The sequence below is a fragment of the Heptranchias perlo genome, chromosome 1 (assembly GCF_035084215.1).
Source record: "Heptranchias perlo isolate sHepPer1 chromosome 1, sHepPer1.hap1, whole genome shotgun sequence".
Taxonomy (NCBI): Eukaryota; Metazoa; Chordata; class Chondrichthyes; order Hexanchiformes; family Hexanchidae; genus Heptranchias; species Heptranchias perlo.
The window spans coordinates 786784-800066 of NC_090325.1; the positions used below are offsets into that span (position 1 = coordinate 786784).

Consider the following 13283-nt stretch of genomic DNA (forward strand, 5'->3'; position numbering starts at 1 on the left):
TCCCTATCCACTCTATCCAGTCCTGTCATAATTTTATACACCTCAATTAAATCTCCCCTCAGCCTCCCTTTTTCCAAAGAAAACAACTCCAGCCGATCCAATCTTTTCTCATAGCTAAAATTCTCCAGTCCTGGCAACATCCTCTTAAATCTCCTCTGTACCCTTCCTAGTGCAATCACATCTTTCCTATAATGTGATGACCAGAACTGTATGCAGTACTCAAGCTGTGGCCTAACCAATGTTTTATACAGTTCCAGCATAATCTCCCTGCTCTTATATTCTATGCCTCAGCCAATAAAGGAAAGTATCCCATATGCGTTCTTAACCACCTTATCTACCTGTCCTGCTGCCTTCAGGGATCTGTGGACATGCACTCCAAGGTCCCTTTTTTTTATTTTTCGTTCATGGGATGTGGGCGTCGCTGGCAAGGCCAGCATTTATTGCCCATCCCTAATTGCCCTTGCCTAATTGCTCTTGAGAAGGTGGTGGTAAGCTGCCTTCTTGAACCGCTGCAGTTCGTGTGGTGAAGGTTCTCCCACAAATTCTCCCTTTGATCTTCTACACCTCTCAGTATCCTCCCATTTATTGTGTACTCCCTTGCCTTGTTTGCCCTCCCCAAATGCATTTGTTTGTTTGGTGATCGGAGGTGGTGATTGTTGGAGATGGTCATTGTCTGACACTTATGGGTGGAGAATGTTACCTTCCACTTGTCAGCTCAAGCCGGGACCTGCTGCCATGGGCCACTTCATTACTGGAGAGTTGTGAATGGAACTGAACACTGTAGAATCATTAGTGAACAGCCTCCCTGCCTGACCTTATGACAGAAGGAAGACCATTAATGAAGCAGCTGAAGATGGTTGGGCCAAGGATGCTGCTCTGAGGTACTCCAGCAGCTACATGCTTGGGCTACAATGATCGGTCTCCAACAACCACGACACATCTTTCTGTATATCACGTATGACTCTGGACACTGGAGGTGCTAGGGCTCCTTCATGCCACACTTCGTCAAACGCTGCCTTGATGTCGAGGGTAGCTACTTTCACATTTCCTCTAGCATGCAGCTCTTGCATTCCATATCTATATGGAAGCATCTTCCAGTTGAGCAGCTGAGGCATTTCCTGTGCACGTGATTATCCAGGACACACACAGCGTCCTGGAGTTCTGACATGGCACAGGATTCACATGCAATGTGTCTCAGCTATCCCATCATTTTACTTAAAGTTTATCTCTCTACTTTGTAGTCAAATAAGTGAACAGGTACAGATATTATGAATAACTTCAATAACCAGTGATACATTGGGTGCAGTAAGAGTGAAACAAGATTCTTACACAATATTCATTAGTAATTCATTGGTTGTGTAACACTTTGGAACATCCTGAGGGTGTAATGAGGTACTATATAAATACAGGTTTGTCCGTCTGTTCGTCCTTCCTATATTGATAAGGCTGTTTTTAAAAAAAAAAATGGGATCCTGGGCTTTATAAATAGAGGCATAGTGTATTAAATGCAAGGAAGTTATGCAAAACCTTTATAAATCACTGGTTAGGCCCCAGCTGGAGTATTGTGTTCAATTCTGGGCACCGCACTTTCGGAAGGATGTCAAGGCCATGGAGAGGGTGCAGACAGGATTTACCAGAGATGAGGGACTTCAGTTATCTGGGGAGACTGGAGAAGCTGGGATTGATTTCCTTAGAAGAGACAATGTTATGGGAAGATTTGATGGAGGTATTCAAAATTATATGAGGTATTGTTAGAGTATATGCGGAAAAATTGTTTCCACTGGCAGGAGCGGCGATAATCAGATGACACAGATTTATGATAGTTGGCAAAAAACCAAGGTGGGGGCGCGAGGAGAATTCTTTTTATACAGCGAGTTGTTATGATCTGGAACACACTGCGTGAAAGGGTGGTGGAAGCAGATTCAACAGTAACTTTCAAAAGGGAATTGGATAATAATGGGAAGCGGACCACCCGGCATCGGACCACCGGACACGACAAAGGCAAACCAAGCCCAGTCGACCCTGCAAAGTCCTCCTCACCAACATCTGGGGACTTGTGCCAAAATTGGGAGAGCTGTCCCACAGACTAGTCAAGCAACAGCCTGACATAGCCATACTCACAGAATCATACCTTTCAGCCAACGTCCCAGACTCTTCCATCACTATCCCTGGGTATGTCCTGTCCCACCGGCAGGACAGACCCACCAGAGGTGGTGGTTATAGTGATATACAGTCAGGAGGGAGTGGCCCTGGGAGTCCTCAACATTGACTCCGGACCCCATGAAATCTCATGGCATCAGGTCAAACATGGGCAAGGAAACCCCCTGCTGATTACCACCTACCGTCCTCCCTCAGCTGATGAATCAGTCCTCCTCCATGTTGAGCACCACTTGGAGGAAGCACTGAGGGTAGCAAGGGCACAGAATGTACTCTGGGTGGGGGACTTCAATGTCCATCATCAAGAGTGGCTCGGTAGCACCGCTACTGACCGAGCTGGCCGAGTCCTGAAGGACGTAGCTGCCAGACTGGGCCTGCAGCAGCTGGTGAGCGAACCAACACAAGGGGAAAAACCTACTTGACCTCGTCCTCATCAATCTACCTGTCGCAAATGCATCTGTCCATGACAGTATTGGTAGGAGTGACCATCGCACAGTCCTTGTGGAGATGAAGTCCCGTCTTTGCACTGAGGACACCATCCAACGTGTTGTGTTGCACTATCACCGTGCTAAATGGGATAGATTCAGAACAGATCCAGCAGCACAAAACTGGGCATCCATGAGGCGCAGTGGGCCATCAGCAGCAGCAGAATTGTATTCCAACACAATCTGTAACCTCATGGCCCGGCATATTCCTCACTCTACCATTACCAACAAGCCAGGGGATCAACCCTGGTTCAATGAGGAGTGTAGAAGAGCATGCCAGGAGCAGCACCAGGCGGACCTAAAAATGAGGTGCCAACCTGGTGAAGCTACAACTCAGGACTACATGCATGCGAAACAGCGGAAGCAACATGCTATAGACTGAGCTAAGCGATTCCACAACCAACGGATCAGATCAAAGCTCTGCAATCCTGTCACATCCAGTCGTGAATGGTGGTGGACAATTAAACAACTAACGGGAGGAGGAGGCTCTGTAAACATCCCCATCCTCAATGATGGCGGAGTCCAGCACGTGAGTGCAAAAGACAAGGCTGAAGCGTTTGCAACCATCGTCAGACAGAAGTGCCGAATGGATGATCCATCTCAGCCTCCTCCCGATATCCCCACCATCACAGAACCCAGTCTTCAGCCCATTCGATTCACTCCACGTGATATCAAGAAACGGCTGAGTGCACTGGATACAGCAAAGGCTATGGGCCCCTGCTGTAGTGCTGAAGACTTGTGCTCCAAAACTAGCTGCGCCTCTAGCCAAGCTGTTCCAGTACAGCTACAGTACTGGCATCTACCCGACAATGTGGAAAATTGCCCAGGTATGTCCTGTCCACAAAAAGCAGGACAAATCCAATCTGGCCAATTACCGCCCCATCAGTCTACTCTCAATCATCAACAAAATGATGGAAAGTGTCATCGACAGTGCTATCAAGCAGCACTTACTCACCAATCACCTGCTCACCAATGCTCAGTTTGGGTTCCGCCAGGACCACTCGGCTCCAGACCCCATTACAGCCTTGGTCCAAACATGGACAAAAGAGCTGAATTCCAGAGGTGAGGTGAGAGTGACTGCCCTTGACATCAAGGCAGCATTTGACTGAGTGTGGCACCAAGGAGCCCTAGTAAAATTGAAGTCAATGGGAATCAGGGGGAAAACTGTCCAATGGTTAGAGTCATACCGAGCACAAAGGAAGATGGTAGTGGTTGTTGGAGGCCAATCATCTCAGCCCCAGGACATTGCTGCAAGAGTTCCTCAGGGCAGTGTCCTCGGCCCAACCATCTTCAGCTGCTTCATCAATGACCTTCCCTCCATCATAAGTACAGAAATGGGGATGTTCGCTGATGATTGCACAGTGTTCAGTTCCATTCGCAACCCCTCAGATAATGAAGCAGTCCAAGCCCGCAAGCAGCAAGACCTGGGCAACATCCAGGCTTGGGCTGATAAGTGGCAACTAACATTCACGCCAGACAAGTGCCAGGCAATGACCATCTCCAACAAGATCTAACCACCTCCCCTTGACATTCAACGGCATTACTATCGCCAAATCCCCCATCATCAACTTCCTGGGGATCACCATTGACCAGAAACTTAACTGGACCAGCCACATAAATATTGTGGCTACAAGAGCAGGTCAGAGGCTGGGTATTCTGTGGCGAGTGACTCATCTCCAGACTCCCCAAAGCCTTTCCACCATCTGCAAGGCACAGGTCAGGAGTGTGATGGAATACTCTCCACTTTCCTGGATGAGTGCAGCTCCAACAACACTCGAAGCTCGACACCATCCAGGACAAAGCAGCCTGCTTGATTGGCACCCCATCCACCACCCTAAACATTCACTTCCTTCACCACCGGCGCACAGTGGCTGCAGTGTGTACCATCCACAGGATGCACTGCAGCAACTCGTCAAGGCTTCTTCGACAGCACCTCCCAAACCCAAGACCTCTACCACCTCGAAGGATAAGGGCAGCAGGCACATTGGAACAACACCACCTGCACGTTCCCCTCCAAGTCACACACCATCCCGACTTGGAAATATATCGCCGTTCCTTCATTGTCGCTGGGTCAAAATCCTGGAACTCCCTTCCTAACAGCACTTTGGGAGAACCTTCACCAAACACACTGCAGCGGTTCAAGAAGGCGGCTCACCACCACCTTCTCAAGGGCAATTCGGGATGGGCAATAAATGCTGGCTTCGCCAGCGACGCCTGCATCCCATGAACGAATAAAAAAAATACTTGAAGGGAAAAAATTTGCAGGGCCATGGGGAAAGAGCGGGGGAGTGGGACTGCTTGGATAGCTCTTTGAAAGAGCCGGCACAGGCAAGATGGGCTGAATGGCCTTCTTCTGTGCTATATGATTCTATGTTTGATGTCATATTCAAATTCTCATCTGAATTCCATGGCTCCAGTCTCTCTGGAACCACAAAACTGTCGTCTGTGGAAGGAAAAGGTCTCAACAACAACTTGTTTTTTTATTCGTTCATGGGATGTGGGCATCGCTGGCATTTATTGCCCATCCCTAATTGCCCTTGAGAAGGTGGTGGTGAGCCACCTTCTTGAACCACTGCAGTCCGTGTAGCACCTTTAACATAGTAAAATGCCCCAAGGCGCTTCACAGGAGCATTATCAAACAAAAATTGACACAAAGCCAAAGATGGAGATATTAGGACAGGTGACCTGAGCTTGGTCAAAGAGGTGGGTTTCACGCCTATACTCTCTGGAGCTTAGAAGAACGAGAGGTGATCCAGTTGAAACATGTAAGATTATGAGGGGGCTTGACAGGGTCGATGCTGAGAGGTTGTATCCCATGCTGGAGATTCTAGAACTGGGGAGCATCGTCTCAGGATAAGGGGTCGGCCATTTAAGACTGAGATGAGGAAGAATTTCTTCACTCAGAGGGTTGTGAATCTTTGGAATTGTCTACCCCAGAGGGTTGCGGATGCTCAGTCGTTGAATATATTCAAGGCTGAGATAGACAGATTTCTGGACTCTCGGGGAATCAAGGGATATGAGGATCGGGGGGGAAAGTGGAGTTGAGGTCGAAGATCTGCCATGATCTTTTTGAATGGAGGAGCAGGCTCGAGGGGCCGTATGGCCTACTCCTGCTCCTATTTCTTATGTTTTGAAGCTGAGTTTTAGAGGAGGAGAGAGAGGTGGAGCGGCGAAGAGGTTTTAGGGACGAAATTCCAGACTGGGGGCCCAGTTAGCTGAAGGTACAGTCACCAGTGGTGAGGTGAAGGAAGTGGGGGATGCACAAGAGTCCAGAGTTGGAGGAACGTAGAGTCCTTGGAGGGCTATAAGGCTGGAGAAGGTTACAGAGAGAGGGAGGGGCGAGGCCATGGATCTTGGCAAGAGCATGAGGGAAGATGGGAGAGAAACTGGAGAGAGATTTGAGTTCAAGGTATGGCAGGGGGAACCTTCGGGGAGGTTTGGCTTGGTGGGCCAGGGAAAGGCAGAGGCAGCTGGCCTCAATTTTACTGACAGGAAGTCCATGAGCTGCTCGCACTTGTTGGAGCTGAGAGTGGAGGGGTGTGCGCATAGCAGTGTGGATGGTATCTGGCCAAACCAGGCAATGGGCTTGAGCTAAATGTCCATTTCTTCTTTTTACTTAAGTTCTTAGCCCAGATTACACCGATCATATTTGTGCTTCTGGGCGTATCATCATCGTGTAATTTTTGGAGAGGGAATGGCAGATACTGACAAGGTACCTTTGGAGACTGCTATTGGTATAATTTAACATTGATTTGTGCTCTTTCAGTTTGTTTTAACTAGGCCTTAACTTTATATTACATTTTCAGGAGTTCAACAGATCCAGTTGGCCATGAAGTGATTTGGGCTTTGGGAGCCGGATGTAGAGACATCATCTCTCTGCAGGTAGCACCATTACATCCATGGTAAGGGCAGTACTTGGCCATTCTTCTTCAGCTAATAATCAGTGTTGTCTAATACGTTGGCCACTTGCCAAATGTGACGAATTGGCAATCCGGATGTGGCGAATTACACTTCTGATTAGTAAACAAGAAATGAGTAATGGATACCGTCATTGGGCCTGTGATCTCGATACTCCTATTCACACGGCTGAGAGAGAGACTGCTGAAAATGTCCTGATTGAGGGTGAATATCCAGTTTTGAGAATTGTCACCACCAAGCTGTGCTCCATATTTGGCTCAATTGGTTGTGCAAGTCACCATTCTCAGCAGTCACTCTGATGAAGTCAATGTACTGCGTGCAACTGCTGGACAAAACCTAGAAGCTGCACTGAGATGTGCTTTGTCTGATAAATTCGTGTCAGAATTCAAAACTTGATGCAAGAGAAAGACTAGAAAGTCTGGATGTTAACTGTTAGATGTTTAAGTAAGTTTACACATGTGAAGTACGTTTACCTGTATTGAATGAGTGGATGGAAGGCATTTTCTACTCATCGTGGAACTGAGGACTTGGACAGCTGTGATAAAGACTGAACCATTGCTGCTGATGAGAGTTTGAGAGTGTACACATGGTGGCGCAGGGTAGATTGCATGAAATGCTGAGAAATACAAAGGTATTGGTGGTTGTGAGTGTATCCAAAGGAAAGAGTGAGACTTCAGCTGGAATCCATGTGGAATGAGTAATAATCTGGAATGCACTGCCTGAAAGGTCGGTGGAAGCAGATTCAATAATAACTTTCAAAAGGGAATTGGATAAATACTTGAAAAGGAAAAATTTGCAAGGCTGTGGGGAAAGAGCAGGGTAATGGGACGAGTTGCATCGCTCTTTTAAGGAGCCAACACAGACAAGATGGGCCGAATGGCCTTTTTAAAAATATTCGTTCATGGGATCTGGGTGTCACTGGCAAGGCCGGCATTTATTGCCCATCCCTAATTGCCCTTGAGAAGGTGGTGGTGAGCCGCCTTCTTGAACCGCTGCAGTCCGTGTGGTGAAGGTTCTCCCACAGTGCTATTAGGAAGTGAGTTCCAGGATTTTGACCCAGCGACGATGAAGGAACGGCGATACATTTCCAAGTTGTGATGGTGTGTGACTTAAGAACATAAGAACATAAGAAATAGGAGCAGGAGTAGGCCAATCGGCCCCTCGAGCCTGCTCCGCCATTCAATAAGATTATGGCTGATCTGATCCCAACCACAAATCTAAAGAACACAAGAAGTAGGAGCAGGACCCGGCCACTCAGCCCCTGGGCCCTCTCCGCCACCCACAGGGCAGTGACCGATCCGAGCTCAGCTTCATGTCCAATTTCCTGCCCGCTCCCCATAACCCCTAATTCCCTTTACTTCTAGGAAACTGTCTATTTCTGTTTTAAATTTATCCAATGATGTAGCTTCCACAGCTTCCTGGGGCAGCAAATTCCACAGACCTACCACCCTCTGAGTGAAGAAGTTTCTCCTCATTCCAAATGAAATCTTATATGTTTCAATAGGATCGCCTCTCATTCTTCTGAACTCCAATGAGTAGAGTCCCAATCTACTCAACCTCTCCTCATATGTCCGCCCCCTCATCCCCGGGATTAACCAAGTGAACCTTCTTTGTACTGCCTCAAGAGCAAGTATGTCTTTTCTTAAGTGTGGACACCAAAACTGTATGCAGTATTCCAGGTGCGGTCTCACCAATACCTTATATAACTGCAGCAATACCTCCCTGTTTTTATATTCTATCCCCCTAGCAATAAAAGCCAACATTCCGTTGGCCTTCTTGATCACCTGCTGCACCTGCAGACTAACTTTTTGATTTTCTTGCACTAGGACCCCCAGATCCCTTTGTACTGCAGTACTTTCCAGTTTCTCGCCATTAAGATAATAACTTGCTCTCTGATTTTTCCTGCCAAAGTGCATAACCTCACATTTTCCAATATTATATTGCATCTGCCAAATCTCCGCCCACTCACTCAGCCTGTCTATATCCCCTTGCAGGTTTTTTATGTCCTCCTCACTCTCTACTTTCCCTCCCATCTTTGTATCATCTGCAAATTTTGATATGTTGCACTCGGTCCCCTCCTCCAAATCGTTAATATACATTGTGAAGAGTTGGGGACCCAGCACCGACCCCTGCGGAACACCACTGGCTACAGGTTGCCTGTCCGAGAATGAACCATTTATCCCAACTCTCTGCCTCCTGTTCGATAACCAATCCTCCACCCATGCCAGAATATTACCCCCGATCCCATGATTTTTTTATCTTAAGCAATAATCTTTTATGTGGCACCTGGCCGAATGCCTTCTGGAAGTCTAAATACACTACGTCCACTGGTTCCCCTTTATCCACCCTGTACGTTATATCCTCAAAGAACTCAAGCAAATTTGTCAGACATGACTTCCCCTTCATAAAGCCATGCTGACTTTGTCCTATTAAATTATATTTATCTAAATGTTCCGTTACTGTCTCCTTAATAATAGACTCCAAAATTTTACCCACCACTGATGTTAGGCTAACTGGCCTATAATTTCCAGCCTTCTGCCTACTACCCTTTTTAAATAACGGTGTTACATTAGCAGTTTTCCAATCTGCCGGGACCTCTCCTGAGTCCAGGGAATTTTGGAAAACTATCACCAAAGCATCCACAATCCCTACTGCCACTTCCCTCAAGACCCTAGGATGGAAGCCATCAGGTCCAGGGGATTTATCCGCCTTGAGTCCCATTATTTTACTGAGTACCATCTCCTGAGTGATTTTAATCGTATTTAGCTCCTCCCCCCCCAGAGCCCCCTGTTTGTCCAGTGTTGGGATATTCTTGGTGTCCTCTACCGTAAAGACTGAAACAAAATATTTGTTCAGCATTTTTGCCATCTCCATGTTTCCCACCATTAATTTCCCGGTCTCCTCCTCTAAGGGACCTACGTTTGCCTTAGCCACCCTTTTTCTTTTTATATAACTGTAGAAACTCTTGCTATCTGTTTTTATATTTTTTGCTAATTTCTTTTCATTTCTTGGAGGGGAACGTGCAGGTGGTGTTGTTCCCATGTACCTGCTGCTCTTGTCCTTCTAGGTCGTCGAGGTAACGGGTTTGGGAGGTGCTGTCAAAGAAGCCTTGGCGAGCTGCTGCAGTGCATCCTGTGGATGGTGCACACTGCAGCCACAGTGCGCCGGTGGTGAAGGGAGTGAATGTTTAGGGTGGTGGATGGGGTGCCAATCAAGCGGGCTGCTTTGTCCTGGATGGTGTCGAGCTTCTTGAGTTTTGTTGGAGCTGCACTCATCCAGGCAAGTGGAGAGTATTCCATCACACTCCTGACCTGTGCCTTGCAGATGGTGGAAAGGCTTTGGGGAGTCAGGAGGTGAGTCACTCGCTGCAGAATACCCAGCCTCTGACCTGCTGTTGTAGCCACAGTAATTATATGGCTGGTCCAGTTAAGTTTCTGGTCAATGGTGACCCCCAGGATGTTGATGGTGGGGGATTCGGCGATGGTAATGCCGTTGAATGTCAAGGGGAGGTGGTTCGACTCTCTCTTGTTGGAGATGGTCATTGCCTGGCACTTGTCTGGCGTGAATGTTACTTGCCACTTATGAGCCCAAGCCTGGATGTTGTCCAGGTCTTGCTGCATGCGGGCTCGGACTGCTTCATTATTTGAGGGGTTGCGAATGGAACTGAGCACTGTGCAATCATCAGCGAACATCCCCATTTCTGACCTTATGATGGAGGGAAGGTCATTGATGAAGCAGCTGAAGATGGTTGGGCCGAGGACACTGCCCTGAGGAACTCCTGCAGCAATGCCCTGGGGCTGAGATGATTGGCCTCCAACAACCACTATCATCTTCCTTTGTGCTAGTATGACTCCAGCCACTGGAGAGTTTTCCCCCTGATTCCCATTGACTTCAATTTTACGAGGGCTCCTTGGTGCCACACTCGGTCAAATGCTGCCTTGATGTCAAGGGCAGTCACTCTCACCTCACCTCTGGAATTCAGCTCTTTTGTCCATGTTTGAACCAAGGCTATAATGAGGTCTTGAGCTGAATGGTCCTGGTGGAACCCAAACTGAGCATCGGTGAGCAGGTTATTGGTGAGTGAGTGCTGCTTGATAGCACTGTCGACGACACCTTCCATCACTTTGCTGATGATTGAGAGTAGACTGATGAGGCGGTAATTGGCCGGATTGGATTTGTCCTGCTTTTTGTAGACACGACATACCCGGGCAATTTTCCACATTGTTGGGTAGATGCCAGTGTTGTAGCTGTACTGGAACAGCTTGGCTAGAGGCGCAGCTAGTTCTGGAGCACAAGTCTGCTTCTATGTTGTAAGATTCCATGTTTATTACAACTGTAGGTAAATTGGTCGAGAGACCATGATCTCAAGATGCATAAAGGGTGAGATTAGAGAAAACCTTTTCGTGCAAAAATGTTCGCGGAATGTGGAATGACTTGCCACAGGTTTAAAAAAGGTACCGGATAATAATTACTTAAAGATGAAAATGTGTAAAGAGCAGGAAAATGGAACTCGACCCCTCCACTGCCTCTGATTTGTTACATTGCTTGTCCGACATTCAGTATTGGATGAGCAGAAATTTCTTGCAATTAAATATTGGGAAGACCAAAGCCATTTTCTTCAGTCCCTGCCATAAATTCCGTTCCCTTGCCACCAACTCCATTGCTCTCCCTGGCCACTCTCTGAGGCTGAACCAAACTTTTCACAACCTTGGCGTCCTATTTGACCCTGAGCTGAGCTTCTGACCCCATATCCGCTCCATCACAAAGACCGCCTACTTCCACCCATCTCTGACCCTGCCTCAGCTCATCTGCTGCCTTTGTTACTTCTAGACTCGACTATTCCGATGCTCTTCTGGCCAGCCTCCAATCTTCCACCTTCCATAAACTTGAGCTCATCCAAAACTCACACCAAGTCCCATTCACCATCACCCCTGTGCTCGCTGACCTGCATTGGCTCCCGCTCTGGCAACACCTCGATTTTAAAATTCTCATCCTTGTTTTCAAATCCCTCCATGGCCTCGCCCGTCCCTACCTCTGTCACCTCCTCCAACCTGACAACCCTCTGAGATCTCTGTGCTCATCCAAATCTAGCCTCATATAGAATCATAAAAGGTTACAGCGTGGAAGGAGGCCATTCAGCCTGTCGAGTCCTCGCTGGCTCTATGCATGAGCAATCTAGCTAGTCCCACTGCCCCACCCTATCCCCGTAGCCCTGCACATTTTTTCGTTTCAAGTACTTATCCAATTCCCTTTTGAAGGCCATGATTGAATCTGCCTCCACTACTCCCTCGGGCAGTGCATTCCAGATCCTAACCACTCGCTGTGTTAAAAAAAGGTTTTCCTCATATTTTCCTCAACTGTGTGTGAACATCTATCCAATAGTGATCATAAAATGATCGAGTTCAATGCAGTGTTTGAAAGGGAAAAAAGTGAATCAGCTGCTAAGATTCTAGACTTGGGCAAGGCCGACTTCAATGGGATGAGACAGAGACTGTCCACAGTAAACTGGGCAAATCTGTAATGGGTAAAACGACTGATAATCAGTGGGCAATGTTTAAAGAAACATTTAACGTGATACAGAATCGGTTTATACCCCTGAGGGGCAAGAACTCTACTTGCCAAAAAAGCAGCCATGGACAACTAAAGAGGTAAGGGAGAGCATAAGACATAAGGAAAGGGCATACAAAAAGGCAAAAAATGGCACAGATCCTGGCGAATGGGAAAGATACAAAGATCAACAAAGGGTCACAAAACAGACAGTAAGAGCTACAAGAAGAGAGTATGAAAAGAAACTTGCAAGGGATATCAAAACTAATACGAAGAACTTTTCTAGTTATATTAGGAAAAAGAGGGTGATCAGGAGCAGTGTTGGCCCCTTAAAAACTGAAAGTGGGGATATTGTCATTGACAATGGGGAAATGGCGGACATGTTGAACAATGACTTTGCGTCAGTATTTACAGTAGAAAAAGAGGATAGCATGCCGGAAATCCCAAGAAAACCTAGATTGAATCGGGGATAGGGACTCGATAAAATTAACAAAGGTAAAGCAACCGCGCAACAATCGCCAGACAGGAGGGTTCCCTCCCAGTCGGGGAACACTTTAGCAGTCAAGGACATTCAGCCACCGATCTTCGGGTAAGCGTACTCCAAGGCGGCCTTCGAGACACACGACAACGCAAAATCGTCGAGCAGAAATTGATAGCCAAGTTCCGCACCCATGAGGACGGCCTCAACCGGGATCTTGGGTTCATGTCACGCTACACGTAACCCCACCAGCAAAAAGGGGGGGGAAAAAATTATGTTTTTAACATTCCCTCTCTCTCTCTCTCTGCCATTTGGGTTTGTTTCTTTCTGTCTGTCTGTGTAATTGACACAATGTATATCCAGTGTACTGGGACCTGCTGTTCTCCGTGACTGGCCTGTTTGAATAACAACGACACCTTTTGATTGGTGTGATGCTGTCCCAGCCTAGTATAAGATATGCGATTTGAGAACCTTTTCACTCATTCACCTGACGAAGGGGATAATCTCCAAAAGCTTGTGATTTTAAAATAAATTTGTTGGACTATAACCTGGTGTTGTAAGATTCCTTACATATCTTCATTTGAGCCAGGTATGACTCAAGCCACTGGAGAGTATCCCCCTGATTCCCATTGACTTCAATTTTACATGGGCTCCTTGGTGCCACACTCGGTCAAATGCTGCCTTGATGTCAAGGGCAG

The 13283-nt window shown here is 47.2% G+C and overlaps 1 protein-coding gene across 1 annotated transcript in view; it reads left to right on the forward strand.

The window, feature by feature from the left end:
• The window catches only part of fbxo41 (F-box protein 41), a 246259-nt gene that overhangs the window by 170448 nt on the left and 62528 nt on the right, over positions 1-13283 (forward strand). Inside the window, exon 9 of the mRNA XM_067978195.1 lies at positions 6449-6544. Coding sequence (XP_067834296.1) covers positions 6449-6544 — 96 coding nt within the window. The remainder of the gene's footprint in view (positions 1-6448; positions 6545-13283) is intronic.